General features: G+C 36.8%; 1 protein-coding gene across 1 annotated transcript in view; it reads left to right on the top strand.

Annotated features, from left to right (window-relative positions):
* The window catches only part of MICU3 (mitochondrial calcium uptake family member 3), an 81,011-nt gene that overhangs the window by 18,529 nt on the left and 36,081 nt on the right, over window positions 1-26,401 (top strand). The window contains exons 2-4 of the mRNA XM_068971032.1: window positions 13,266-13,419; window positions 17,199-17,230; window positions 23,566-23,644. Of these exons, the coding sequence (XP_068827133.1) occupies window positions 13,266-13,419; window positions 17,199-17,230; window positions 23,566-23,644 (265 nt within the window). The remainder of the gene's footprint in view (window positions 1-13,265; window positions 13,420-17,198; window positions 17,231-23,565; window positions 23,645-26,401) is intronic.

The raw sequence follows: 26,401 nt of genomic DNA on the forward strand, positions 1-26,401 counted from the left end.
ACTTTTATTTTTTATTGACTGATTTTTAGAATATGCCAGAATATTAAATCCTGTCTCTACTTTATAGGTCACAAGTGCTTTTCTGCTCTCAGTGCTATTAAAAATGTATTTTACAGGCCTGTAAACTAAACACATATCATTTCCCTTTTAGCAAAAATGTGACCATACTGTACATATTGTTCTTGCCTTTTAAACTGATAGTATATTGAGATATCAATATATTATAGGTCTCTTCTCTTATATTTGGATGCTCTTCCAAACTATGGATATGTCATAATTCAAGTTTAATGTTTATTCCATTTTCAGTTTTTTTAAAAAAATCAGACTTGATAGAAGTTTGTCTGTTTTATTATATCTTTTCAAATGCCACTTTTTTGTGTTTAATGTTTTATTGGGGGAGTTTATTTCTGCTTTTATCTTTATTGTCTATTCCCTTCTATTTTCATCAAATTTATCTTCTTTTTTAACTTCTTGAGTTCTTATCCTCTTTTTTAGTTTCTATATAAATAAATACTTTGGAAAAGGAAATGGCAACCCACTCCAGTACTCTTGCCTAGAAAACCCCATGGGCAGAGGAGCCTGGGGGGCTGCAGTCCATGGGGTCCTGAAGAGTCAGACACGACTGAGTGACTTCACTTTCACTTTTCACTTTCACACATTGGAGAAGGAAATGGCAACCCACTCCAGTGTTCTTGCCTGGAGAATCCCAGGGATGGGGGATCCTGGTGGGCTGCCGTCTATGGGGTCACACAGAGTTGGACACGACTGAAGCGACTTAGCAAATAAATACTTAGTTCATTAATTTTAAATTCTGAATTGTTCTTATAGTAAATACATAGATGAATTTTTTTATGTCAGTAATGACATTGACCAAATTATACAGGGGGCTCTTTGTAAATTCCTAAGTGTCATTTATTTACAAAAAGCTTATAATCTCAGTTTTTATTTCTTTTTTAATACAATCATTGTTTATTTAATAGTGTATCTTAAATTTTCTGAAGTGGCCTTTTTTCTTTTAGTCTTTTTAGCATTTTCCTATGTGCATCAGGGAATAAGCTTTGAAAGAATTTGTTTTTTAAAATGGAACATATCTAACTTTTAAATAGATAGTAATGCTGAAATGCATATTAGCTGTGTATGTACTAGCAGCTTAAAGAAAAAACTACCAATATATGTACCTTCTCTTGTCATTATCCTCTCTTTCCCAAAGAGATAACCATTTTATCATTCCCATAAGTTTTCATAGTTTTATTGCAAATGGATGTATCTCTAAATAGTATACACTTTCTCATTGGAAAAGACCCTGATGCTGGGAGGGATTGGGGGCAGGAGGAAAAGGGGATGACAGAGGATGAGATGGCTGGATGGCATCACTGACTCGATGGACGTGAGTCTGAGTGAACTCCGGGAGATGGTGATGGACAGGGAGGCCTGGCGTGCTGCGATTCATGGGGTCGCAAAGAGTCGGACACGACTAAGCGACTGAACTGAACTGAACTTATTTTGCAACTAAAATATTTTATATAAACAGTACCTACCTTTTTATAATTTGTCTTTTAAGTTAATGTTTAAGACGTTTATCCATCTAGATACATGTACTTCTAGTTTATTTTCATTCCTGTTTGAATCCTCTACTATATGAATATTTCATTAAACCTGTATAACTTTCACAGTTTTATCTTATTGATATTTTCATGATAGTTTTTACATTCTTGGTTTACTGAAATCAAAGTTAATAAGCACCTTCTTTGTTTAGTTACTCAGATCCTTTTTCTTGTTTCTCCACTTGACCTATCCATTTCTAGTAAAGAAGTATTGACATCTCAGCCATGATTGTGAGTTGATCAAATTGCATTCTTTTAACAGTTTTTTCACCATATAATTTTAAGCTGCTTTGTTCATGTGTGTAGTACCTTCTTGGTGAATCTTTCTTTGTCCCATTTAACACTTTTTGTTCTTAATTCTGTGTATTTTCAAACACTCTTGGTATTGTTTTATTCTGTAAGGAACATTTAATAGTTTTTTTAAAAACCACAATATGAGAGTTGCTCATTTTAATGGAGGAGTTTGACCCAATCTTGCTTATTATAATTGTGGACATGTTTGTGTGAGTTTTTACTGTATTATGTGTATGTGTTATTATCTCTTTCCCCTTATCACCTGGCATTAGATTGGTCTTTTCTTCCTTTATCATTTCTCTTCCTCTAGTGCTTTGAGAATTATACATCCTATTTCCAGTCTCCAAGTGGTTATATATCACTTTAACAAACTGTATATATTTTAATACATGCATCTCAAACATGATATAAATTGGTATAAGAAAATTTACCAGTCCAGAAAAAAGACAAATTCCAAAAAAAGACACGTCGTTGAACATGTTTTCCTGTATCACCTTCCCCACTCCTGCTCAGTTCAGTTCAGTTCAGTCACTCAGTCGTGTCTGACTCTTTGCAACCCCATGAGTCGCAGCACACCTGTCCATCACCAACTCCCGGCATTTACCCAAACTCATGTCCCAGGGATGGGGGTGCCTGGTGGGCTGCCGTCTGTGGGGTTGCACAGAGTCGGACATGACTGAAGCGACTTAGCAGCAGCAGCAGCAAGTCCATCGAGTCGGTGATGCCATCCAGCCATCTCATCCTCTATCGTCCCCTTCTCCCCCTGCCCCCATTCCCTCCCAGCATCAGGGTCTTTTCCAATGAGTCAGCTCTTTGCATCAGGTGGCCAAAGTATTGGAGTTTCAGGTTCAGCATCAATCCTTCCAATGAACAACCAGGACTGATCTCCTTTAGGATGGTCTGGTTGGATCTCCTTGCAGTCCAAGGGACTCTCAAGAGTCTTCTCCAACACCACAGTTCAAAAGCATCAATTCTTCAGTTTTTTTCACAGTCCAGCTCTCACATCCATACGTGACCACTGGAAAAACCATAGCCTTGACTAGACAGACATTTGTTGGCAAAGTAATGTCTCTGCTTTTCAATATGGTGTCTAGGTTGGCCATAACTTTCCTTCCAAGGAGTAAAGCGTCTTTTAATTTTGTGGCCACAATCACCATCTGCAGTGATTTTGGAGCCCCCAAAAATAAAGTCTGACACTGTTTCTACTGTTTCCCCATCTATTTGCTATGAAGTGACCGGACCAGGTGCCATGATCTTCGTTTTCTGAATGTTGAGCTTTAAGCCAACTTTTTCACTCTCCACTTCCACTTTCATCAAGAGGCTTTTTAGTTCCTCTTCCCTTTCTGCCATAAGGGTGGTGTCATCTGCATATCTGAGGTTATTGATATTTCTCCCAGCAGTCTTGATTCCAGCTTGTGCTTCATCCAGCCCAGCATTTCTCATGATGTACTCTGCATATAAGTTAAATAAGCAGGGTGACAATATACAGCCTTGACGTACTCCTTTTCCTATTTGGAACCAGTCTGTTGTTCCATGTCCAGTTCTAACTGTTGCTTCCTGACCTGCAGATAGGTTTCTCAAGAGGCAGGTTAGGTGGTCTGGTATTCCCATCTCTTAAAGAATTTTCCACAGTTTATTGTGATCCACACAGTCAAAGGCTTTGGCATAGTCAATAAAGCAGAAATAGATATTTTTCTGGAACTCTCTTGCTTTTTCCATGTTGCAGCGGATGTTGGCAATTTGATCTCTGGTTCCTCTGCCTTTTCTAAAACCAGCTTAAACATCTGGAAGTTCACAGTTCACGTATTGCTGAAGCCTGGCTTGGAGAATTTTGAGCATTACTTTACTAGCATGTGAGATGAGTGCAATTGTGCAGTAGTTTGAGCATTCTTTGGCATTGCCTTTCTTTGGGATTGGAATGAAAACTGACCTTTTCCAGTCCTGTGGCCACTGCTGAGTTTTCCAAATTTGCTGGCCTATTGAGTGCAGCACTTTCACAGCATCATCTTTCAGGATTTGAAATAGCTCAACTGGAATTCCTTCACCTCCACTAGCTTTGTTCGTAGTGATGCTTTCTAAGGCCCACTTGACTTCACATTCCAGGATGTCTGGCTCTAGATGAGTGATCACACCATCGTGATTATCTGGGTCATGAAGATCTTTTTTGTACAGTTCTTCCATGTATTCTTGCCACCTCTTCTTAATATCTTCTGCTTCTGTTAGGTCCATACCATTTCTGTCCTTTATCGAGCCCATCTTTGCATGAAATGTTCCCTTGGCATCTCTAAATTTCTTGACGAGATCTCTAGTCTTTCCCATTCTGTTGTTTTCCTCTTTCCTTGCATTGATCACTGAGGAAGGAAAAGAGTTATCAACTTTGTTTTTTAATAGTATGTTTTAATTTTTAAGGGAATCCTTATTTAACAATTACAGTAAGTTTTACAAACATATTCAGTCATTCATTTATTAAGCAAATATTTGAGAGCTTGCTCCAAGCCAGAAACTCTTCTAGGCACTGGGGAAGCAAAAGTGTACCAGTCAGACAAAAATTCCTGGCTTCATGGAATTTTTATTATCACAGAAGGCTGGAGATGGAAATTTTGGATTTGTCAGTATATTTATAATCTGTAAAGGCTAGATGAGATGATTAACGAAGTAAGTATAGATTCAAAAAAGAGAGGAAGTCCAAGGACTGGCCTAGGGCAGTATCAACAAAAGTACCACAAAGGAACTGCCTGGGTAATAGAAGGGAAATGAGGAATGGGTGGACTTGGACAGGAAAAATTGTTGCAAGGAAAAGAGAGTTATCAACTGGGTCAGATGCTGTAAGATGAATTGACCGAGAATTGACCTCTGGATTTAGCAACATGGAGGTCATCAGTGACCTTACAAGCAGTATTAGTGGAGTGGTGAAGGGGAGGACTTGCTGAGAGGAAACCCGCTGTGACAAGCGGATGGAGAGGTGGACCAGAAAGCTTCCAAGATGGGAGAAGTGTGTGTGCACTGAAGGGAAGCACTCAGTGGGCATGGAAGAGGCAAAAACAGTGAGGTAGGAAAGGCAGGGGAGGTCACTGCTGGAGCAAGGCCCTGGAATAACAGGAAGAGGTAGATGTATGTATCAACTGTGATTACTAACACCTCAGAGATATGTTCACCTACCGTCCTATCAAATAATGAGATGATAAATGTGAAGGTGCTTTGTAAACTTATAAAAGAATCCTGTAATGTAAGCTAATGTAACAGTGCAAGTGGAGACTTTAAGTGGTCAGTTACTTTTTTTTCCCAATGTGATGTCAGCCAGGGAAGTGCTTCTTGACTGATCTTCAGTTGTGTATATTTCCAAATGGACACATTTACCAAGCATCAAAACATTTCTCTTAGAAGACTTTGGGATTTTCCCACACTGAGAACTTGATGTTTAACCTTTCGACCACCCAACAAGCAAAGAAAATGTTACCCCTTTTATCTTCTTAGAAGCTTTTAAATCAGCCTGAAGCCATTTGAGAAAGCCAAATGTAATACTTCCATGAATGTCTTTTTAGCTAAAATAAAAATAGATGTGAATAGAATCTCATGCACATCTCGTAAGATTCTTGCCTAGAAAATAGAAAATAAAGATCTAAATTCAAATGATATTTGCTTTTTAATGTTTTATAAAAATGTTGGTACAGTTGCCTGTGAGGTAGGGCCTCATAGCAAATGATCACCATCCTACATGAAATCAAATGCATGTTTTAATCATTCTTTACTTTAAAAAAATAGTACTGATTTGATTTTATAAAACATTTAAAAAATAAACTACTAAGCATGAGTAATTGAAATAATTTTACTCAGTACAAATGGTTTTTATTTTTCCTTCTTCCATCCTTTGTTCTCAGGTCTCCGATTCTCAGCTGCTAAAAGGTAATGCATTTTATGGTGTTTAGATAATTGATATAATTGTTTCAAGTTACCTTTTTAGGTTATTATCAGCTTGTAAGCATCAGTTTCTCTAATTGTTAAGTAGTGAATCCTTTATCTGGCGTTTAATCTTGCCTCCTTGGGAAAACCAGACCTTACTACAGAGTAAATTTTCGAATTGCTGACCTGAAGTAACATGAGCCTGTGCCTTGGCAGTGAACCTTTGCTTTCTGTTATTCACAGGAAGGATAATGATGTGGCCTGAAGGCCCTCATTTCAGTGCCTTAAGAAGTAACATCCAAGTACTAGTTGCAAAGGTCTGAGCTTGGAAATTCCAGAGAAAATAATTGCATTGACACAGTATTTTTTTATTTCTTTTGGGAAGATGAGGTAATTAAAAATGTAACTTTTATCATTTCTATTGTTTTCTTAAACCACTTGTCTTAGTTAAGTTGGCATAATTTAGAGGATCCACAGTTACCTGAAAATGATCATTACTTATTTTTATTACTAAATTATAACTGTTATTTTACAGGTATGTTTGCAAATTTTATTTCCATATATATATATATATATATATATACATGTATATGTTCTATTTTTGTAAGTAACAAGACTGAGATTATAGAACTCGAATGTAGAATGTTTTACAACTTCTCAGTAAATAGCATTTTTTTTTTAGAGCTAGAAAGAAGATTCCCTAAACATTTTCAGCAAACTTGAAAAGAATGTTATACAAATCCCATGAAATAATTTCCTAAAACATGTAAAATGCAATTTCTCAGCAGCTGTAAAATAAAAAGGCAATTTTGAAAAAAATTTTAAGTTTTTTATACAATTTTTAAAGGTTACACTCCATTTACTATTATAGCAAAATATTGGCTGTATTCCCTGTGTTGTGTTGCGTTGTGCATCCTTATAACCTATCTTACATCCAAGAGTTTGTATCTCACACTCCTCCACCCCTATACTGTGCCTCCCTTCCCTCTCCCCACTGGTAACCACTAGTTTGTACTCTCTATCTGTGAGTCTGCTGCTTTTTTGTTATAGTCGAGTCATCCTAAATTGCACCAAAACTCAGTGTACTCCCAAAGTATCAATGGAATTTTAAAAACAGAACCTGATAGATTAATTTCAAATCTCACATAGAAGAAAAAATTGCATATCAGTCAGCAAAAATATTTTTAAAAGATTGACAGTCATATGGAGTCTCACTTTACCTAAAGTCAAAAACATGATCAAAAGCTATAGCAATTAAAGCATTATGGTATTTGAGTATGAAGAGACAAATCAGTCAGTGGAAGTGAACAGAAAGTATAAAAGCCGACCCAAGTATTGATTTTCTGTTTTGCTCTCTATCCCATCAGATCCTCCAGCCAGATGAGCCCAGTCCTACCAGCTAATGATAACTAGAATGCTCTAGGATCAGGCCAGTTTGCTGTGATCGCATGAGAAAATTGTTTTTTGCTTACTACCAATCTGTGCTTCATTTGAGCACTGCCAACTTCATGGCAAAAAGATGGGGAAAAAGTGAAAACAGTGACAGATTTTATATTCTTGGGCTCCAAAATCACTGCAGATGTTGACTGCAGGCATGAAATTAAAAGACATTTGCTCTTTGGAAGAAAAGCTATGACAAACCTAGACAGAGCAATTAAAAGCAGAGACATCAGTTTGCCAACAAAGGTCCATCTAGTCAAAGCTATGGTTTTTCCAGTAGTCATATATGGATGAGACAGTTGGACCATAAGGAAGGCTGAATGACAAATAATTGTTGCATTCAATTTGTGGTGCTGGAGAAGACTCTTGAGAGTCCCTTGGACTGCAAGGAGATCCAACCAGTCAATCCTAAAGGAAATCAACCCTGAATATTCATTGGAAGGACTGAAGCTGAAGCTCCAATACTTTGGCCACCTGATGCCAAGAACTGACTCATTGGAAAAGATCCTGATGCTGGGAAAGATTGAGGGCAGGAGAAGAAGTGGGTGACAGAGGATGAGATGGTTGGATGGCATCACTGACTCAATGGACATGAGTTTGGAGCAAGCTTCAAGAGATGGTGAAGGACAGGGAACCCTGTCGTGCTGCAGTCCATGGGGTGGCAAAGAGTTGGACACAACTTAGTGACTGAACAACAACAATGTGTATTATTGCAGCATGTGATTTATCACACTAAATTGAGCAGATGCAATGGAGGAACCTATAGAACTGCAGTAGCTGAAGACCCTTTTAAGCACTCAGGCTCTGGTTATCTTTTTTTATGTAAATCATATTCTTCCCCTTTAGGATCTATATATGTATACCAAATATATGTCTGTGTGTGTGTATATATATATATATATGTATATATATATATATATATCCCTTTTAGGGATAGAAATATATATTTATAAATATATGTATTTGTCTGGGGCACAAACTGTTACCAAACTCCTCCCCACACCTTCTTTTAAGGTGATAAATAGAGCAGTAGGCACCTAGTGCCATTATCAAAAATGACGGGTACTTCTGCTAAGGCAACAAGAGGTAGAACTCATACATACAGTGATGTTTTAATGAAAACCTTTAAGTCAGATTTCTTCTGAAACTGTTTCTTATGTTCAAAGAATACAAATTATTCCACAGTTCCACGTGTTGTTGTTTTTTTTCTTTCTTCCTCTCATCATAGGATAGAATAGAGGTGAAAGCCACAGGCCATGACTAAAATTTTAGGGAAGTAGTGATTGCTTAAACAAAGGTAGTAGCAGTGGGTGGATGTGAGAAATTAGAGGGAGAACAACAGGCTTTGTTAATTGATTGTTGGTAAAAGTTAAGGAAAAGGAGGATTTGTCAGCATTAGTTCATAGGTAGATCAAATTACCAGCTACAGCAGGCAGGCAGGCTTGGTGTGCTGGGACTAGGCCTAAGGAGGGATAGTTTGATGAGAAAGCAACAGGCACCTCATGGGCAGTAGTGGCAGCACCAGGTAAGGGCAGAAGTCACACATAAAGTGCATATTAAGTCACAGGAAATAGGCAAAAATTGTGGTTCTGGGTATTAGATTGAAGCATGACTTCAGATTATGATGCAGAAGCAGTGAATGCCCCACATCGAGTGGTCCTCCAGGAAATTCACTGGAGATGAGTCATGGTTGATGGAGGCCACCTCGACCCAAGGAAATGGCTTAGCAAGAAGAAAACAGGAGAGTAAACTGTGGTCACAGACAAGATTGGCTCCCCTGCCCAGAGAGGAAGAAAAAGCCCCTGAGATATATATGTAGAAGGGGACTTAAGATGGTAGATGGATCCCTGAGGAGTATTCAGGGAAATTATTGCTCATTATTGACACTGAGTGATTGAGTGACTCCTTACCTATGTGCGCTTAGTCACTCAGTCGTGTCCTACTCTTGCGACCCCATAGACTGTAGCTTGCCAGGCTCCTCTGTCCGTGGGATCTCCAGGCAAGAATACCAGAGTGGGTTGCCATTTCCTTCTCCAGGGGATCTTCCCAACCCAGGGATTGAACCCAGGTCTCCTGCATTGCTGTCAGACTCTTTACTGACTGAGCTATGAGGGAAGCCCTCCTTACCCATGGTAGAGCCCAAATAACTTCCCAATACAAGGATTATCTGACTTTGCTATTAATATACTGCTGAGCTAGCTTATTTCTGTTACCAGGTTGCTTTGTCTTTCTAAAGCACCATTTTCTTTCTTTTTTTTTTAATTTTTATTTTTACTTTATTTTGCTTTACAGTACTGTATTGGTTTTGCCATACATTGACATGAATCAGCCACGGGTGTACATGAGTTCCCAATCCTGAACCCCTCTCCCACCTCCCAGTCCATATCATCCCTCTGGATCATCCCCGTGGACCAGCCCCAAGCATCCTGTATCCTGTATTGAACCTAGACTGGTGATTTGTTTCTTACATGATAGTATACATGTTTCAATGCTATTCTCCCAAATCATCCCACCCTTTCCCTCTCCCACAGAGTCCAAAAGTCCTTTCTATATATCTGTGTCTCTTTTGCTGTCTCACATACAGGGGTATCGTTACCATCTTTCTAAATTCCATATATATGTGTTAGTATACTGTATTGGTGTTTTTCTTTCTGGCTTATTTCACTCTGTATAATCGGCTCCAGTTTCATCCACCTCATTAGAACTGATTCAAATGTATTCTTTTTAATGGCTGAGTAATACTCCATTGTGTATATGTACCACAGCTTTCTTATCCATTCATCTGCTGATGGACATCTAGGTTGTTTCCATGTCCTGGCTATTATAAACAGTGTTGCGATGAACATTGGGGTACACGTATCTCTTTCAATTCTGGTTTCCTCGGTGTGTATGCCCAGCAGTGGGATTGCTGGGTCATAAGGCAGTTCTATTTGCAATTTTTTAAGGAATCTCCACACTGTTCTCCATAGTGGCTGTACTAGTTTGCATTCCCACCAACAGTGTAGGAGGGTTCCCTTTTCTCCACACCCTCTCCAGCATTTATTGCTTATAGACTTTTGCATCGCTGCCATTCTGACTGGTGTGAAATGGTACCTCATTGTGGTTTTGATTTGCATTTCTCTGATAATGAGTGATGTTGAGCATCTTTTTATGTGTTTGTTAGCCATCCGTATGTCTTCTTTGGAGAAATTTCTATTTACTTCTTTGGCCCATTTTTTGATTGGGTCTTTTATTTTTCTGGAATTGAGCTGCATAAGTTGCTTGTGTATTTTTGAGATTAGTTGTTTGTCAGTTGTTTCATTTGCTATTATTTTCTCCCATTCAGAAGGCTGTCTTTTCCCCTTGCTTATATTTTCCTTTGTTGTGCAGAAGCTTTTAATTTTAATTAGATCCCATTTGTTTATTTTTGCTTTTATTTCCAGCATTCTGGGAGGTGGATCATAGAGGATCTGCTGTGATTTATGTCGGAGAGTGTTTTGCCTGGATTTTTATAGTTTCTGGTCTTACATTTAGATCGTTAATCCATTTTGAGTCTTTTTGTGTATGGTGTTAGAAAGTGATCTAGTTTCATTCTTTTACAAGTGGTTGACCAGTTTTCCCAGCACCACTTGTTAAAGAGATTGTCTTTACTCCATTGTATATTCTTGCCTCCTTTGTCAAAGATAAGGTGTCCATAGGTTTTATCTCTGGGCTTTCTATTTTGTTCCATTGATCTATATTTCTGTCTTTGTAAAGCACAATTTTCTTTCTGTCATTACTTCACTTAAGAATCTCCTAAGGCCATTTTTGTTTTCTGTCAGATTAAATCCTGGTCCTTTAGTCTTTCATTCAGAAAGACTGTTAACAGTTTATACACTTTTCCATGAATGCAAAACTTTTGTTGCAGGAAGATGATTTCCACCTTCAAATACGCTGTGTAAACCTAGAATGCTCATATCTCTTCCTGACATTAAAATTCATATGTTCTTCTTTCTGTGCTTAGTTGCTCAGTCATGTCCGACTCTTTGGAACCCCAGGGACTGTAGCCTGTCAGGGCTTCTCTGTCCAAGGGATTCTCCAGGCAAGAATACTGGAGTGGGTTGCCATGTCTCCAAGTGATCTTCCCAATCCAGGGATCAAATCCTGGTCTCTCACATTGCAGGCAGACTCCGCCAACTGAGCCACCAGGGAAATCTTCTTAAAGCCTTCTTACTAACCTCAATCTATTGTGCTCTTCTTCTATTTACTCTGACTTTCTTTTCCATGTTTGTACCTTTTGTCCCTCCAACTAGAATTTTGTCCACCTATATAGATCCTAGAAGATCCCATGGACGGAGGAGCCTGGTGGGCTGCAGTCTATAGGGTCGCTAAGAGTCGGACACGACTGAGCAACTTCACTTTCACTTTTCCCTTTCATGCATTGGAGAAGGAAATGGCAACCCACTCCAATGTTCATGCCTGGAGAATCCTAGGGACAGGGGGGCCTGGTGGGCTACCTACCGTCTGTGGGGTTGCACAGAGTTGGACACGACTGAAGTGGTTTAGCAGCAGCAGCATAAATCATATATTCTCTAAGGGCTGAGACTAGATTTTACCATTATACAGGCCATTTAAAAAAGGCATTAAAAATTTTTTTTATTTGACTATTTCCATTATGTTTTAAAAAGTCTTAGTCTTCAGAGTAGTAGAAAAAAGATTAATAATTTGCCTGGCTTTTCATTTAATAAGGTATAACTTAGAAATATAAAATGTACTTTCCTTACTGAAAGTTCTGTTTTGATACAACTTCTCAAAATAATGGATGTTTAAATAATTTTAAGTTTGTACACAGTTTGGATAATGACTTAGAAGAGGCAATAAGGAGATTAAGTTTGTCATCCTAAATAAGAATTTTTTTCTGATATAAAATGTTTTGTGTGAAATGTGCAGAGGTATAATTTTATACTGTTGATAGCCATGTAAATTGCCATAAGCTTCCCGGAAGCATCTCAATAATGTGTATGAAACGACTGTTTGACCAATCAAGTTTACTCCCAGGAATTAATCCCAAGGAACTATTTATAGATACATCTAAATATTTCCAAGGCTGGCCATTATGTTAATAACATTGTGTTATAGTAGTGAAGTACTATGCATATTCAACCATGTAGAATTCATTAATTTAGTTAGTTACTATGAAATATTGCATAGTTACTAAAACTAGACTAGTGACATGGAAAAATGATATATTAATTAGTAAAAAGAATCAGATAACCAGACAGTATAGTATAACCCTGATTTTTGGGCAAAAAAACCCATAAACAATTATAAGTTTTAAATTCTGTCTTCTGAATTATATACAGTAGCTATGCATTGCTTATGGAATCAGGAAAAAAATTAACAGTTTTGTTATAGTTCAAAGAAAATAAATAATAGAAATTATTTATCTACAGGGAAAGATTTTAAAATTAAGGAAAACAAAAGAGATTCCCTTCCCCCCATACACATACACTCATCATTCTGCTTATCTTAACCTTGGGTGGAATTCAGAGTGACCATTGGTGGTAACTCTACCATAGTGATCTAGAGTTAGCAACTTCAGCATAAATCTAAACTCTGCCACTAAATGGTTTCCTTAGTGGTTGCCGTGAACAACCTATCAGGGTTTCCCTTTCTTTTAGAAAATTAATAGACTACAGTGAAAAGAGTTCTGATTAAATAAGTAGGCCTATATAGAGAGTACATAGTAGGCATTCAACAAGTGTTGGTGTTCCTTCTGAAGAAACTACTAGCTCGGAAATTTAATGTTCTCTGAGACTGAAACTAAAGAAAGAAAGCACAACTCCTTCAAAGAGCCAATGTAAAGTCTTCAGAATCTGAATGATATTCATAGTAGGATCTTCTGAACATTAATTCATTTTATTCATGTGAATATTTGTTTATGATTATGTATTTTCACCTTTTTTCTTTTGCTCTGCTAATTCCCTATCAACATAATTGAAGACATGTATCTTCTTGAAGGAGGTGTCACTTCACACAGTCCAGACTTATTTGCTTTCTTAACTTCAGGTTGCTGTTGGCAGAACAGAAGTTGAAGACCTGGACCTCTATGCTACATCTCGGGAAAGGCGATTTCGTTTGTTTGCTTCTATAGAATGTGAAGGGCAGTTGTTCATGACTCCCTATGATTTTATTTTGGCTGTTACAACAGATGAGCCCAAAAGTAAGTATATTTATCAAGTTTATCTCAACAATGTTATAACATTTTTTCTTATCTCTATTTTTTAAAATTGTGGAGCAGTGTAAGTTTTTCAGAACAACTAACCAAGTAATGTGGTACTTCAAAAGACACTATGCTTTGATGTTTTGATACAGTGTATCAAAAGATACAATGTTACCAGACTAATACTTCTTATAAACCCCTATTGGTATCTTTTCTCTTTTCAGAAATTTCATTTGTGCCCTCTTTCTCAGTACATCAGACTAAACACCCACCTTATTTTTAATATTCTTGATAAAGGTTCTTATTCTGCCAAATCAGTTCTTATATCCAGCCTGGACAGAAAAACTCAGAGAACTGGCTTTGCAGTTAGACTTGGACAAAAATTCTTCCTGTATCTCTTCTGAATATCTCATGGTTCCTGCAGTGTAAATGTAGATTGATTGTTTCTCACTTTTCCATGTGTTAGGGCAGTGGTTCTCAAACTTTTTGGCATTATGTACATTCTTACAAAGTCAGTTTAATGGCTGACTTAATAGAAGACATCTGGATTCTTATATCTGCGTTTGTGTTCAATTTGTTGCAGTGTTTGTTTTCAGAAAGTGTTGACAAATGAACAAAATCTGCCTAACAGATATACAGAAGGAGGAAAAGGGAAGGGTATTACAAAAACCTTTTCAAATAATCATAGATATTCTTCTTTGGTATTATATCAATACTTGGCTGCTGAGAGTTTCTTAAAGTTTAGTTGCAATGTGGACTCTGACATTTTTGTCAAGGATTTTATTAAAATCCTTTGGCCTACATTGCATATTTGAATGGCTCTTTTTTCTTTATATTGATATAATTTTGTGCTATCCACTAGAAAATATTGGTTCATTAAATTACACCGATCTGTCAAATGTTGCCATATTTCATAGTACAATATTTTTTTTTTAATCACATTCACTAATACCATCAGAATCTTATCAGAAAAGTCTTTGCTTGTTGGAAAGCTGTCAAATGCATGGTGCATGCAAGCTTTCCAAAATTTTAATTTTCACTTGAAATCTCAGATGTTATTATTGACAACAAATATTGTCAGGTGTTTTCTTTAAGCAGGAAACTCAGATTAACATTAGTTTATTTTTTAAATTTAATTAATTTATGTTTTATTTTGTATTGGGTATAACCGTTTCACAATGTTGTGATGGGGTGGATAGTAAGGGGCCTTGGCCATACAAATACATGTATCCATTCTCCCCCAAACTCCCCTCCCATCCAGGCTGACATATAACATTGAACAGAGTTCCATGTGCTATACATAGGACCTTGTTGATTATCCATTTTAAACAGAACGACAGTGTGTGTAGGCAACCATAAGTTCATTCCCTAAGTCTGTGAGTCTCTTTTTGTTTTGTAAGTAGTTCATTTGTATCATTTCTTTTTTGATTCCACATATAAGAAATGTCATATGTCATATGATATTTTTCCTTCTCTGTCAACATCAGTTAATTTCTAATCAGTACTTCTAAGCTGTAATTAAGAATGATAACTAAAAATCAAGGTATTTGTAAAAACTTTTTAAATAAGTATAGGGCTTTAAAAAGAAATATTTACCTCATAAAAGAAAATATGCTTCAGAGATGGAATATTAAATCATATACATATCAAAGTAGCATATTAAAATTAGATAGACTTGTGTTTAGACCTTGGCATTTTTTATGAGCTTTGAGAACCTGAGTAAGTTATGTAGTCTTCTGTTTATTCATTTATAAAAGTGAAAGTAAAAAAGTCTTAGGAGGTTTTTTGAGGATTGAATGATATCAGTTATGTTTAGTGTAATACCAATAAAGAGTAGGAACTTAATAAGCTTTGCTAGGTGTCATTGTTATCATCATCATTATCACTTGAATTCAGAACCATTATTTTTTTAAATCCTTAATTTTATGGCAACATCAACAGGAAAATGCTATGCCATGTTAACATTTGCTTAATAATTATAATTCAAAGAAATGTTAATTGAGATATACATCAGATCACTGATAATAACTTTATGTTTGAAATCAAGAAAATTTATTTTACCTACTTATATAGAACCTAAAAGGTAAAATCTCCATCTAGAACAAAAGTAAGTAACTATTTTCATGTAGCTTCTAGTATTTGTTAATTTTAAAGAATTTATTGTTTAAAAAATTTAGACAAATAAAATTATTAAAAATATAATGAACATCAACCTATAGCCTAAGAAATAAAATATGTCCAAAAGAAGGAAGTTTCTCTTTACCTTATATATGCAGTAACATCATTTGAAATAAAGGATTTAGAAAATCAGAAAACCCTTTGAAGAACAATCTTAATGGCTCTTTAGTTTTATTTTTTAAAAAGCCAGTAATACTGAACATGGTGACATATCTGGCAGAATGAATATGTCTTTTGTGAATAACTGACCCTGGAAATCTCATAAACCCTACAAAATTCAAGAGTGTCTAACTTCCTCTTCTGATAAATACCTTCTGAACATTGCATAAGAGCATATGCATGTACTTTTGTACCATTTATTTTTCTTCCTTTCTTACTGCTATATTTCAAAAGCAACAGAATAATAAAATTATTTACATTATTATGTTCACTATGTAAAGGAAGATGTCTATGAAGTGAATGTATAAATTATTATAATTAAGGTTAAATGCTGAAGTCTACCTTATAGACCTGTGATTTTAATCACTTGATTACAGGGTTCCATATTAACTATCTTAGGTAAAGAAAGGATGTTGTTACTGCATAGAGAAGAAGACTATCTTCATAGAAATCAGTTTGCTAAATTTTACAATAGTTCTTCCCTTGTGATCTTCAAATGACTTATTACATTGCTTAAAAGAGAGAAAAGTACATAGCAAAAAATGCCTATCTTATAATCTTGAATTTGATATATTATTTATATTAACTATGGTTAATTATATAGAAAAACCCACATGACCATGGAGAAAAAATATTGCTTGTCATTATTGTGCTGTAGCTGAAATAGTTAATATTTACTAGTTGCTAATACAGCTGTTTTATAGGACTTAATCACATCCAAACCTGGAGATAATTCTTGCACAGGCATTATATATTCACAGTGTTCAAATCTGAGCAAAGAAACAACAGTGTTGACTGCACTTATTTTAATATTATAAGACTTATAGTGTTTGAGGTCTTCAGGGATGTGAGGAGAAATCGGAAAGAGAAAGTGACCTCTGGTATTTTATTCAACTGTAACATTCTTAGAGAAGAAGAGTGGAAAACAGGCCGAGTCTTTTTAGAACATCACCTGTTCTCTCCTTCATCTCTTTTTATCTTTGCCTTGTCCTTCCCATTCACTGTACAGAAACCCAACCTTCGAATTGTAATCAGAGATACTAACATAGCAGAGATCATGGGTAACACCTTAAAATTATAATTTCTCTATTACTTTATATTCTAACAACATTTAATGAATATTATTATTTGGGCTTTAAGCCCATAGGATATTTAACTTGGAGTAAGTTAATTTACTTTGTAAATCTAGAAATCCCCAAAGTGAGATTATGATTATGGAAAATATGTTTTCTACTCCACTGATATTATTGTGAATAGTTTATAGTACATGAGACAAATATAAAATGTATAACATACATAGTTCCACCTCTTGAAGTTAAAAAATACTTTGCCTTTTAGATATAAAAGTCAGTGTCATGAGTTATGATGTAGATGGTTACTGGATTTTTATATACATTACATGAAGTATTTATTATCCACTTTTTTATGTTTGTTTTTTATAGTTGCTAAAACATGGAAGTCACTTTCCAAGCAGGTAAGTTAAAGCTCTTGCTATACATATGCATGCACACAATTAAATGTGTGTGTGTGTATATATATATACACACACACACATATATATATATATTTATGATGCATACATTGTGATATATACATGTATAAATATACATAAAGCTAAACTCAAAGGAGATTATTGGCAAATTTTGCTAAATTAAATATTAAAAATTTTGGCACACAAAAGACAGTATCAACAATGTTAAAAGAGGTATGACCTGTGGGAGAATATGCTTGCAACCTATGAACAGAAAAGGCTAAGTATCTTATAATTATATAGAATTCCTATAAATCAATATATAAAACATAATCAATAAGAAAATAATGGATGGCCATAGCCAGAGAGGCCAATAAATGTATGTAATCAGGGATATGCAGACCTCAGTAGTAATCAGGGATACACAAATTAAACCAACTATATGATACTGTTTTACACCCATCCGGTAGTCAGCTTCTAGAAATCTAACAATACCAGTAATTATCAAGGATAGAAAGGAGGAACCAGGTGAGAATGTATGTTGGTATTTTCTCTTTTGAGAGAAACGTGGGAATATCTTATGCATATCAAAAATTCTACTTCTAGATATGTTTATAAGAGAAACATTTGCATGCTTATACCAGGAGTCCTGAAAAAATCAGAAACAATATAAATGTCAATTAGTAGAAGACTAATAAAAGAATGTGAAGTAGGCATATGAAGGACAAATGAAGAAGAGCTAAAATGAGTAATACGTAAGAGCTATGTTTATCAACATGAATAGGCCTAAAAACATAGGGTTGAATAAAACAGCACATTATAAAATAATATAAACTGATTTTTCTTAACATGCAAAGACCTTTTGGGGGCATCCGTAAAGTCAAGACTATCTTCATAATAAACAGAGAAGTTACTTGTTCTCTTACTCTCATTCTCTCACAAGGGTACAGGGGAGTTTTCCAGAGGCTTCATGATGAGTGATGAAATCATCACTCTGAGAGATAATAGAATATGTGCTTATGTATTTTTGCAGTTTAAAAATACATTGTTTCTTGGGAATATATCGTTTCCCTGGTGGCACAATGGTTAGGGCACTTCCTTGGTGGCTCACTTGGTAAAGAATCCACCTGCAATGCAGGAGACCCGGATTTGATCCCTGGGTCAGGAAGAATCCCTGGAGGAGGATATGGCAACCCACTCTAATATTCTTGCCTGGGAAATCCAATGGACAGATGAGCCTAGCAGGCTAAATCAATGGGGTCACAAAGAGTGGGACATGACTTAGTGACTAAACTACCACCACCACAGTGGTTAGGACTCAGCACTTTCACTGCTGAGGTCGCAGGTTCAATCCCTGGTCAGGAAACTAAGATTCCACAAGCAATGGGGTGTGACCAATAAGAAAAGTATCATTTCTATTTCCACACACATTAAATATAATTAAATATAATTCACATAAGCAATATCTCTTCTGGGTTCACAGGATTTAAGAATATAAAAAGTTACTCAGAACTGCTGTGTAGCCATTAAAATGAAAATGAAGAATGTTTGGCAGGAAAATATGATCATGATATATTAAGTACAAAGAGTAAGTTATAAAACTTTACATAGAAAGTTACTCAATATTTGCAGCAAGAATGACAAAAAATAGATAAAGAATGAAATTAAAATTTTAATTGTGGTTAATCCCTGGATCACGGTCTGTTTTTATTTTCTGCACTTCCTAATTTTCCTATAACATATATATTAAGTATTTACTTAAAAATGGATAAGAAAGCTATAGTACATATACACAATGGAGTATTACTCGGCCATTAAAAAGAATACATTTGAATCAGTTCTAATGAGGTGGATGAAACTGGAGCCTATTATACAGAGTGAAGCAAGCCAGAAAGAAAAACGCCAATACAGTATACTAACGCATATATATGGAATTTAGAAAGATGGTAATGATAACTCTGTATGTGAGACAGCAAAAGAGACACAGATATATAGAACAGTCTTTTGGACTCTGTGGGAGAGGGCGAGAGTGGGATGATTTGGGAGAATGGCATTGAAACATGTATAATGTCATATATGAAACAAATAGCCAGTCCAGGTTCGATGCGTGATACTGGATGCTTGGGGCTGGTGCACTGAGACGACCCAGAGGGATGGTACAGGGAGGGAGGAGGGAGGGGGGTTCAGGATGGGGAACACATGTATACCTGTGGCAGATTCATGTTGATGTATGGCAAAACCAATACAATATTGTAAAATAATTAACCTCCAATTAACATAAATAAATTTATATTTTAAAAAAAAGGAAAAAAATTGTACTCAAGAAAATTGTATAAATCCTTTAAAAGGCATCTATAATTCTAGGTAAATGAATTTAATCCAGCAAATATTTATTTAGTCCCTACTTGCAGTACTGCAGTTTAATTCTGATACTGACCATCCAGAGTTAGCATCAGACCCCACAGATTTAAGGACCCAATCCTCCAAAAGATTGCCCTCATTTCAGATGCCAGCTGCATTTCAAGGGATTCCAGACCACGCACACTTCTAACCAAGTCGCTACAAATTCAGATAGTTCCCACAACTTCCCTCAAGTTTAATAATTTGTTAGACAGACTCATAGAACTCAGAAACATTCTACACTTCAATTTCCAATTTATAATTATCATTATAAGGGAACAAATCAGTTCAGTTCAGTCACTCAGTTGTGTCCAACTCTGCGACCCCATGAATTGCAGCACGCCAGGCCTCCCTCTCCATCACCAACTCCCAGAGTTCACTCAAACTCACATCCATCGAGTCGGTGATGCCATCCAGCCATCTCATCCTCTGTCATCCTCTTTTCCTCCTGCCCCCAATCCCTCCCAGCATCAGAGTCTTTTCCAATGAGTTAACTCTTCGCATGAGGTGGCCAAAGTACTGGAGTTTCAGCTTTAGTATCATTCCTTCCAAAGAAATCCCAGGGGTGATCTCCTTTAGAATAGACTGGTTGGATCTCCTTGCAGTCCAAGGGACTCTCAAGATGGTTTTCATTCCAATCCCAAAGAAAGGGAACAAATCAAGGCCAGCCAAAGGGAGAGACACACGCAGCAAGGTGTAGGAGGGTTCCGAACACAGCTTCTGTGCCTTCTCCCTGAGGATCAGGGTATGGCCCCATCCTGGCCCACTCAAGTGTTTACAAACCTGAAAGCTCTGCTGAGCTTGGTGTCCAGAGTTTTTATTGGGGGTTTCATTGCATAGCTGCAATTGATCAAATCATTGACCACACAAATGAATTCAATCTCCATTCCTTCTCCTCCCCTCTCCCCTCCCCAAAGGTCAGGCTAGCTCACACCCCCAACCCTTGAGTCACGGGGTTGTTTTTGAAGGTCAGCCCCCATCCTGATTCTTCTCCTCGGCATACACTTTGGTGTGGTCTAAGGATATGGAGTGTTGCTCCCAGAAACCGGGGACAAAAGCCGATCAAATTTTCTGTCTTCAATACTACTGCCTTTAAGAGACTAAGATAGGCACTGGCAGTGGGGAGAGAGAGTCCAAGCCCGCGTGGAAATACAAATTTTAATAAAATTTAAAAGTCTCTAAAATTGATATGAAAGAAGATCAATGTGTCAGTTGGATGATCTAGACCAGACAGAACTAAATTATTACAAAAATAAACTTCATAGAGTGAGTAAGGATCTGGCCAGTCACTGATTAATTGTGTGATCCTGGGTAAGTTACTTATCTTCTTTAAGATGCAGTAATATATGCATAATGAGAATTAATTTTTAGAATTAAAAGAAGTGTGTATTAGCCCATTGCTAAGCACATAGAAGAAACTCAAATAAAAGATAGCTCTGATTTTTTGGTCTTAAATTTTTGCTGAGCAGAAGAAATGGATTTTAATACATGGAAAGAGTTCAAAGGGAGAAAGAGAGGTAATATCAATATAATAGAGACAGTATAAATGAAAGTGTATAAAGTATACTCAAAATACTTTTTTCCTGTTTTAACAAAAATCTTCATGAATTTACTGTTGTTTAAGCATTAAGCATCATTAGTCGTTGTGAATTCTGACCTCTGTGCCATTGCTATCCTAGTGAGACAGTACTCAGCATTGGTGGCATCTGTTACCTGCCGTGCGGAAATAACAGTATAAAGGAAGTGAGACCAAGGACTCACAGATGGACTTCAGGGCCTCTATAAATCCCCTAAAAATACCTCTCCTGCCTTTGGCATCCCAGCAATTCCCTATTTGTCTGCTAACTCAGCTCAGTAATGAAAAAAACAGTTTATAAATGTCACAGGGCTTTTTAAGGTATGACGACATTGGGAAAGGGGGGAAGATCCCTTGGAGGAGGGCACAGCAACCCACTCCAGTATTCTTGCCTGAGAATCCCATGGACAGCATTTTGATATACATGGACTATGGTCCACAGGGTCGCAAAGAACTGGACATGACTGAAGTGACTTAGCACACCCATCAGAAAGGATTGGTCTAAAGTGCTTCTCAAACTTGTGTACACTAAAGTCATTCGTAGATCTTGTTAAAAGTAGATTCTGGTTCGGTAGGTCTGGGATGAGATCTGAGATTGTGCATTTCTAACAAGCTGTCTGGCAAGGTAATGATGCCAGGGCTTTTTAGGGAACCACACTTTTGAGTAGCAAAAATCAGATCTGGAAAAGAAGCACTTCCTAGTGTTTGTTTGTTTTTCAGTGTGTTACTTAGCAGACTAATTTTTTTTTTAATTTTAAATTATTTCAAGTTATCTCACCAAATCCTTTAATAATTTTTCACAATTAACCTATTTATAATTTTCACTTAGTTGCTCTTAACACAAGTATGCACAATAAATACAAAATTGTTTCAGTATCTGAGTAATGAGTCAAATGTTTAAATTTTCCAAAATAGTCCCACTTCTGCTTGGTTTAAAAAAAAAAAAAAAAAGCTGACTAATCAGCAATTGGAGTGTGTATTCTTTACTGAATATTTAGGTTAAAATTAGGAAAAAATTGGAACAGTGACGTAATAACTCAATAGCCTGTTTTCCCACTTCACCTGATGTTGTCATTCTTTAAGTCACTATAAAATACTCTTCATTCTTTCCCAGTATAATCTGTTGCCCAGTTGTTTCATCCACCCTAGAATTGCCTAAATCCAAATGGGCTACAGAAAACAGACAGTATGTACAACCTGCTGATCATATCTGACCTGCATTAGACGTGCACCATTTCTTATGGCTTCCATGGAACCATCCTTCACTAACTGGCCCCAGAACTTAAATTCAGTGTTTTATCTTAATTAGATTATCATATATACACATATATGATATATATATGTGGTGGTGCTGGTGCTCAGTAGTGTCCAACTCTTTGGAACCCCATGGACTGTAGCCAGCCAGGCTCCTCTGTCCATGGGATTTTCTAGGCAAGAATACTGGAGTGCGTTGCCATTCCCTACTCCAGGGCAACTTCCCTACCCAGCAATCAAACCTGCGTCTTTTACATCTCCTGCATCGGCTGGTAGATTCATTACCACAGGCGCCACCTAGGAAGCCCTGCAGTCCCCCACAGAAGAAAAGTGGGAAAAGAGAAATAAGTGAAACAAAACTGGTAAAACGTTAATAGCTGCTAAAGGTAGGAAGTAATTATATTACTCTCTCATAATGTCCACAACACAAAGTTAAAAAAAAAAATTAAATGGTTTTGGTGTAAATTCAGTCTGTGCCTTATCTTACCAGTGATTTTTTAGGAGGTAGTTAAGGTCCTCCCCTAAAGAAAAATCTAGTCATTACACTTAGCCTAAAGAGATGCTGCTGCTGCTAAGTCACTTCAGCTGTGTCCGACTCTGTGTGACCCCATAGATGGCAACCCACCGGGCTCCGCCGTCCCTGGGATTCTCCAGGCAAGAACACTGGAGTGGGTTGCCATTTCCTTCTCCAGTGCATGAAAGTGAAAAGTGAAAGTGAAATCACTCAGTTGTGTCTTAGTGACTCCATGGACTGCAGCCTACCAGGCTCCTCCGTCCATCAGATTTTCCAGGCAAGAGTACCAGAGTGGGTCGCCATTGCCTTCTCTGAGGAAGCCCTATATATCCCCAATTAATACATTATCTGAAATTTTTGGTAGCTCTAACTGAATTTAATGTAGCATCTTTATCACTCATTTTTACTTTTACACTTTAGGTCAAATATTGGGTTTTACTGTTGAATGGACCACAGAGATAGTAGTATAAATACAGCCATTATCGGAGGTCTTCTAAGCAGAGAAATTTTTGCATTGGCATTTAAATATTTTTGGTCTATTTTATAAATAAGTGGCTTACCTGTTAATCAGTATAATGATACTTTATATAACAGGAATTAAATCAAATGCTATCAGAAACACCACCAGTTTGGAAAGGATCATCAAAGCTATTTCGAAATCTTAAAGAAAAAGGTAAGTTAACTTTAGTATTTATGTATTTTAGTACTGACACTGTATTGCTTATACTATTATACATGTATATTTTCCTCATGCTTAAATAACTTTACAGTTATATATGTGTCTGTGTACAGAGAGAAAAATACTAAAAAGAAAAATACCAAAATATTAATAATGAATGTTTCTTGATAGTCAGGTTAAGGGTGGTTTTATGTTACTTTATTTATGATACATTACTCATATCTTCTAACAACGTGAACTTTCAGTTCAGTTCAGTTCAGTCGCTCAGTCTTGTCCGACTCTTTGCGACCCCATGAATCGCAGCATGCCAGGCCTCCCTGTTCATCACCATCTCCCGGAGTTCACTCAGACTCACGTCCATCGAGTCCGTGATGCCACCCAGCCATCTCATCCTCGGTTGTCCCCTTCTCCTCCTGCCCCCAATCCCTCCCAGCATCAAAGTCTTTTCCAATGAGTCAGCTCTTCTCATGAAGTGGCCAAAGTACTGGAGTTTCAGCTTTAGCATCATTCCTTCCAAAGAAATCCCAGGGTTGATCTCCTTGCAGTCCAAGGGACTCTCAAGAGTCTTCTCCAACACCACAGTTCAAAAGCATCAATTCTTCGGCGCTCAGCCTTCTTCATAGTCCAACTCTCACATCCATAGATGACCACAGGAAAAGCCATAGCCTTGACTAGACGGACCTTAGTTGGCAAAGTAATGTCTCTGCTTTTGAATATGCTATCTAGGTTGGTCATAACTTTCCTTCCAAGGAGTAAGCGTCTTTTAATTTCATGGCTGCAATCACCATCTGCAGTGATTTTGGAGCCCAAAAAAATAAAGGCTGACACTGTTTCCACTGTTTCCTCATCTATCTCCCATGAAGTGATGGGACCAGATGCCATGATCTTCGTTTTCTGAATGTTGAGCTTTAAGTCAACTTTTTCACTCTCCTCTTTCACTTTCATCAAGAGGCTTTTTAGTTTCTCTTCACTTTCTGCCATAAGGGTGGTGTCATCTGCATATCTGAGGTTATTGATATTTCTCTCGGCAATCTTGATTCCAGCTTGTGTTTCTTCCAGTCCAGCGTTTCTCATGATGTACTCTGCATAGAAGTTAAATAAGCAGGGTGACAATATACAGCCTTGACGTACTCCTTTTCCTATTTGGAAGCAGTCTGTTGTTCCATGTCCAGTTTTAACTGTTGCTTCCTGACCTGCATACAGATTTCTCAAGAGGCAGGTCAGGTGGTCTGGTATTCCCATCTCTTTCAGAATTTTCCACAGTTTATTGTGATCCACACCGTCAAAGGCTTTGGCATAGTCAATAAAGCAGAAATAGATGGTTTTCTGGAACTCTCTTGCTTTTTCCATGATCCAGCAGATGTTGGCAATTTGATCTCTGGTTCCTCTGCCTTTTCTAAAACCAGCTTGAACATCAGGGAGTTCATGGTTCACGTATTGCTGAAGCCTGGCTTGGAGAATTTTGAGCATTACTTTACTAGCATGTGAGATGAGTGCAATTGTGTGGTAGTTTGAGCATTCTTTGGCATTGCCTTTCTTTGGGATTGGAATGAGAACTGACCTTTTCCAGTCCTGCGGCCACTGCTGAGTTTTCCAAATTTGCTGGCATATTGAGTGCAGCACTTTCACAGCATCATCTTTCAGGATTTGAAACAGCACAGTTTAAAAAAAACCCTTTTTAACCATATTGAGAAGTATACATTATATTTACCTATAGAAAGTATTTTTCAGAAATACTGATTTCCAAATATATTTTTTCTTCTTTCTGTTTACTTCCAGGGGATTACAGATTTTCTTAAATTTAATCAGTATGAAAAGCTTATTGGGTATATCTTCTGGCTGTACAATTTGAGCATTTTTCTTAACACAAAACTCACTGCAAAATCCAGTTGTTTCAACTTACTCTATTACCCACATCTATATATATGTTAACTCATTAATTTGTGTATGTCCTTGCAATCAAATTATATAGCTGTTATTGTAGTGTTCTTTTACAGTGTACTTTTTATAAATATTTATAGTAGAAACTAATCAATATAATCTCTTTAATCTTATCAAGGAATGTTTCTTGGAAATATATATTTTTATATTCAAATATAAGAATATACAAAATAAAGATATAAAGCAATTGTATAAACTTACCTTTTTCTTTTCTATCACTTAACCAATATTGGTTTGAAAATAATTTATTTAATATGAAGATAAATACTTTAAAAGAGTAGTTATAATTCATATATGTTTATCCTGGTGGCTCAGAGGTTAAAGCATCTGCCTCCAAAGCAGAAGACCTGGATTCGATCCCTGGGTCAGGAAGATCCCCTGGAGAAGGAAATGGCAACCCACTCCAGTATTCTTGCCTGGAGAATCCCATGGATGGAGGAGCCTGGTAGGCTACAGTCCACAGGGTCGCAAAGAGTCGGACATGACTGAGCGACTTCATCACCACCACCACCACCACCACCAAGTAGAATTAGAAATTCAAATTGCTTTTACCTAGATCTCATGGACTCTGGATGGAGGAGACACCTGATCTTTAATTGTAGGCTGTTTATAACTAAGGTTTATATATCTTTGTGAAGTCTGGGCTACAGTATCTTTAAAGTTCTTAGAAATTTTTTTCTGGAAATTGTGTTAAAGATTGCCATTCAAATCTTAGAGTGGAATGATAGGATCAAGAAAGTTCAAAGCTCAGAAGAATGGGGTAAATTGGTGAATGTAAAAAGTATTTCCTTGATACCTCTCATGGGAAAA

This window comes from Capricornis sumatraensis, chromosome 4 (assembly GCF_032405125.1).
Source record: "Capricornis sumatraensis isolate serow.1 chromosome 4, serow.2, whole genome shotgun sequence".
NCBI classification, from domain to species: Eukaryota; Metazoa; Chordata; class Mammalia; order Artiodactyla; family Bovidae; genus Capricornis; species Capricornis sumatraensis.